Source organism: Psammomys obesus, unplaced genomic scaffold (genome assembly GCF_907164565.1).
Source record: "Psammomys obesus unplaced genomic scaffold, mPsaObe1.curated_primary_1811, whole genome shotgun sequence".
NCBI classification, from domain to species: domain Eukaryota; kingdom Metazoa; phylum Chordata; class Mammalia; order Rodentia; family Muridae; genus Psammomys; species Psammomys obesus.
In genome coordinates, this window is record NW_026585609.1 from 1189846 (window position 1) to 1194628 (window position 4783).

Consider the following 4783-nt stretch of genomic DNA (forward strand, 5'->3'; position numbering starts at 1 on the left):
TATGTATGTATGTATGTATGTATGTATGTATGTATGTATGTATGTATGAATGTATGTGTGTATGCACATATATGTGTATGAGAGTACTTGTGGAGCCAGATGCCCTGGAACTGGAGTTACAGGTGGTTGTAAACTGTTTGATATGAGTGCTGGGAACTGAACCTGGGTCCCATGGAATCTCAACAAACAATCTTAACTTCTGAGCCATCTCTATAGTACTTCTGTTGTTTTGTTTTGTGTTAGACAGGGTCTCATTAGGCAGTCTAGGCTGCCCTTGAACTCACTTGAACCCAAGGTGTTCCTCCCAATCCAGGCTCTTAAGTGCTGGAATTATAGGACTGAGCTACCACACCTAGATTTCCTTTTGTTTGTTTCTTTACATTGGCACTGTGCATGTGTATATATATTTTACAATAATCTGGAAAACAAGAATTTTACTTATAAGATTTCTATAAAAATCAGTAAAGGACGGGCTGGAGAGATGCCTCAGAGGTTAAGAACACTGATTGCTCTTCCGAAGGTCCTGAGTTCAATTCCCAGCAACCACATGGTGGCTCACAGCCATCTATAATGAGTTCTGGTGCATAATAAGATCTTGTGTATACATAATAAATAAATAAAATCTTAAAAAAAAATCCTTTAAAAAAATCAGTAAAGGATGGGCTGGAGAGATGGCTCAGAGGTTAAGAAGACTGGTTGCTCTACCAAAGGTCCTGAGTTCAATTCCTAGCAACCACATGGTGGCTTACAACCATCTATAGTGAGATCTGGTGTCCTCTTCTGGTGTGTATGGCAGAACACTGTATAAACAATAAATAGATCTTAAAAAAAAAATTCAGTGAAGGAAAATAGATGCTTTTCTCCTTCCCTGTCTTTTAAAATCACTCATTTTGCAGTTTGTGAAATGAGCCACTGGTCAACTGTCAAGAGTCTAATGCCCACAAGCAAGGTCCGCTCTTAATAGATGGAAGAAGAGGAGGGCTGGGGCAGGGAAGCACATTCAGCGGATGCATGATTATACAATTTCTGGTGCACTTTACCTATGGGGAACATGGACAATGAACCGCTGAGAGAAACAGCATGGTGACTGCCTACACCAATGAGGTTGAGAAGCACGAGGCGGCAGACTTAGAGAAATCTTTCTTTCTACAAAATGTCGTGTTAAGTCACGGCACAGGGTAAGACAGACAGTTTAGTAGTGCTGGGAATTAGGTATAGAGCCTTGTGTTCTAGGTAAGCATTCATAGTATGCCTTTCCAAGGCAACGTCAGCTGTCAACCCGACACAGCCTAGAACATTCTGAAGGAGTCTCAATTGGGGATGGCCTCCCTGAGGCTGGCCTGCAGATCATTTTCTGGATGCTAAGTCACGCAGGAGAGCTTAGCCTGCTGTGGGTAGCACCATACTTAGGCGAGGTTCCTGACCTGTGTAAGAAAGCTCCCTGAGAAGAAGCGAGCCGAGCAAGCCCATAAACATCATTCTCCCAGGGCTTCTACCTCAAGCTCCTGCTGTCAGCGCCCACTTTGGCTCCCTTTGATGACAGACCTGCAAACCTAACACACTCTTTTCTCCCCCAAGTTGCTTTTAGTCCTGGTGTTTATCACAGCAACAAGTTAACTAGGACAGGGCCTGTCCTGCATGATATTTTATATTTGCTGGAAACTCTTAAATGTCTCTCTGTATAGGCAGGTCATGTTGTATCATTAGCTTACTGTTGAGACGGCTAAGATATAGCTGGTACAAGGGCATCCAACAATTATTTTGGCTTTGCTCTCTGGAGCTCAAGAGATACCTTATCTTACTATTATAATAATCAGATTATATAAAACAGATTTCTCTATTGTAGTCATTTAAAAATCTATCAAACATGTAAGTCTATGTCTATAAAACTCAGCTGAAGTGGGTCCTACTTGTGACCCAGTCCCTCTGTAAGCTAATACAGGACTCACTTGGCACAAGGGTCAGTTCAAGGCCACATAAACAATTAGTGAGATCCTGTATTAAAATAAACTGTTTTTTTGTTTTTTTTTTTTAAAGAGGGGATTCTGGGCTGGGCATGGTGATACATACTTTTAATCTCAGCATCCAGGAGGGCAGATGCAGGTGGATCTCTGTGAGTTCAAGGCCAAGGCTGCTCTACAAAGTGAGTGTAGGAGAGAAAACCTGCCTTGAAAAGCCAAAGCCAAAGCCAATAAAATAAAATAAAATAAATAATTAAATAAAATAATAAAATAAAATAAAATAAAAATAAAGAAGAAAGAAAGGAAAAACACAAGCAGGCAGGGATGCTGGAACACTTTGAGGTAGAGGCAAGAGATCAGAGCTCAAGTTTGTTTTGAGCTATGTGAGAAAATAACTGTTACCCCTCCCACCCTTGGCTAAAAACAATGTAAAACTTAAAGAGGTGGAGTGTGGTAGCTTATTCCTGAAATCCTGACACTGGGCACAGATGGAGGAGGATTGACAAACTTTGATTCCAGCCTGGGCTTATGTAGGTTCCAGTCTAGACTTGTTACAAACAAACAGCAAGGATGAAAGAGAAACTAGCCAGAAATGGCTCAGTGGGTAACGGCGCTTGCTGCCCATCTGACAACCTGAGTTCAACACCTGGACAGCTGGAGGGAGAGAACCAACTCTTTCAGGGTGTCCTCGCCCATTTGTGGGCTGTGGTGTGCACAGCCACACAAATACACACACGCACAAAATAAATAAATAGAAAAAGATCAGTCCTACCTACAACCTTAGCCTGCTCTGTGATGCAAGTCTGTAATCTTGTCTGTATGGGAAACAGGGCAAGAGAATGCTATGCTCAAGGCCTGCCTGTGCTACAGAAAGAGTCAAGGAGCTCCCAAACTCCTTCGTGAGACTTAGTGAGGGCTGGGATGTAAGTCTGTGATAGAGTACTTAATTAGCTGGCAGCAATGTGGACAGGCAGTTGTGCTTCAGTTTCTAGCAGGCTGACTGCTTCTTTGCAACATACGAAACAAAACAGTTTTCTTAACAAACAAGTACAGGGATTTAAATATAAAAATAGTCAAAAGCAGTTAAATCAGAAATCAGTATACCTGAGTGACCCTGAAAGGATTATCCCTCACATTCGAGGGGCTTTGTGAGGGCGACTGGTCAGAAGCACTAACAACATTCAGTCCTTTCTTCTTCTCCCTTAGGCAGGCCTGCTGGTGTCTCCTGATTCGCTCCATCTGCTCTTCCACAGTCATCCTTGGTCGAGTACTTTCAGCCAGACAGAGCTGTTCCACTGCACTTCTTGGTCTTTCCTTAAAATTAAAAAGCATGTCTGTGAATATGCAAGCATGCACAGTCCCAGTTGGTGATGCTGGCTTAGCATGTATCAGGCCCTGAGTAGAATTCCCAGCACCAAATAGACTAGTGCTTGCTTTTCAGCCCAGCACCCAAAAGCAGGAGCATCACAGTCACCTTTAGCTATTAGCCCAGAGTTCAAAAGCAAGACTGGATTGCACGAGATGTCTCAAAAACAAACAAACAAACAAACAAACAAACAAACATTTCTAAAAATGTTGTGGATAAAACATTTTATAGGTGCATTTATATATTTTTGTTTTTAAAAATCAAAAGTGGAGGTGTGAATGCTACCAAGGGAACATTAGAAGGCACCTTAAGATATTTCACCCTTAACTGGTAACCGATGTATGTGGTTAATGAATGAGAAAAGGGACTATAAATACAGACATAGAGAAGAAGGACATAGAAAGGAGACTGCTGTCTTGGTTTTTTAAAAAAGAGTTCAGACATATAATGGAGTCTAAGGTAGGAGGATTACAAGTTTGAGGCGAACCTCATTCAGCTACAGGAGAGACAAGTGGCCAAGAGGAACAGCAACAGCAACGAAAAGCAGGACTGGGGAGACTGGAGAGATGGCTCAGGAGTTAAGAGCACTGTCTGCTCTTCCAAAGGTCCTGAGTTCAATTCCCAGCAACCACACGGTGGCTCACGACCATCTATAATGAGATCTAGTGCCCTCTTCTGGTGTGTAGGCACACATGCAGGAAGAGTACTGTATAAATTATGAATAATAAATAAATCTTAAAAATAATGTAAAAAAAAAAAGGCAGGACTGGGAACATAGCCTCTGGCAGAGGCTGGCCTCCTGGGCTCTGGCCTCAGCATCACAAAAATCACTTTACTCAACCATAGGGTGTGGTGACTGAGAGCTGAAACAGCCAAAGCAACTGTCTTAGAGAAGCCTGTGCTCATGCTATCTCTGTCTTTCCTTCCGAATGCCTCTCTTTCTCTTAACCCACAGGCTCCAAATCTACATTGAATTATTTTACTACACCTCTACAAAGCTGGGTGTGGTGGCACACCCCTTTAATTTTAGCACTTGGGAGGCAGAGGCAGGCAGATTTTTGTGAGTTATAAGGCCAGCCTCATCTACAGATAAGAGTTCCAGGACAACTAGGCTACATAGACACCCTGTCTTGAAAAAAAAACTAAACTAAACTATTAAACTCCAACACTGCTTTAAAAAGACGGCTGGGGCTGGAGGCCTGGCTTAGTGTCAAGTGTGAGGCCCTGAGTCTGGACTCCCAGCACCATGAGAAAACCAGGGTCAGTAGTTCCTGCTCATCCCAGTGCTTGGGAAGGGAAGGTGGATGGGAGACAGGCAGATTTCTGAGGCACAATGAGACACATGATCAAGGAAGACAACCAGTGTGGCCTTCTGAGCTTCACCTGCATGTGCAAGTGCACACACGCGCGCACGTGGACACACGGACACACACACACACACACACACACACACACA

The 4783-nt window shown here is 43.0% G+C and overlaps 1 protein-coding gene across 7 annotated transcripts in view; it reads right to left on the reverse strand.

The window, feature by feature from the left end:
• Nucleotides 1-4783, reverse strand: part of Plekha5 (pleckstrin homology domain containing A5) — a 179963-nt gene that overhangs the window by 7916 nt on the left and 167264 nt on the right. For all 7 annotated transcript variants that reach the window (XM_055610336.1, XM_055610323.1, XM_055610314.1 and 4 more), the window contains one exon: nt 3066-3275. In XM_055610336.1, the coding sequence (XP_055466311.1) occupies nt 3066-3275 (210 nt within the window). The remainder of the gene's footprint in view (nt 1-3065; nt 3276-4783) is intronic.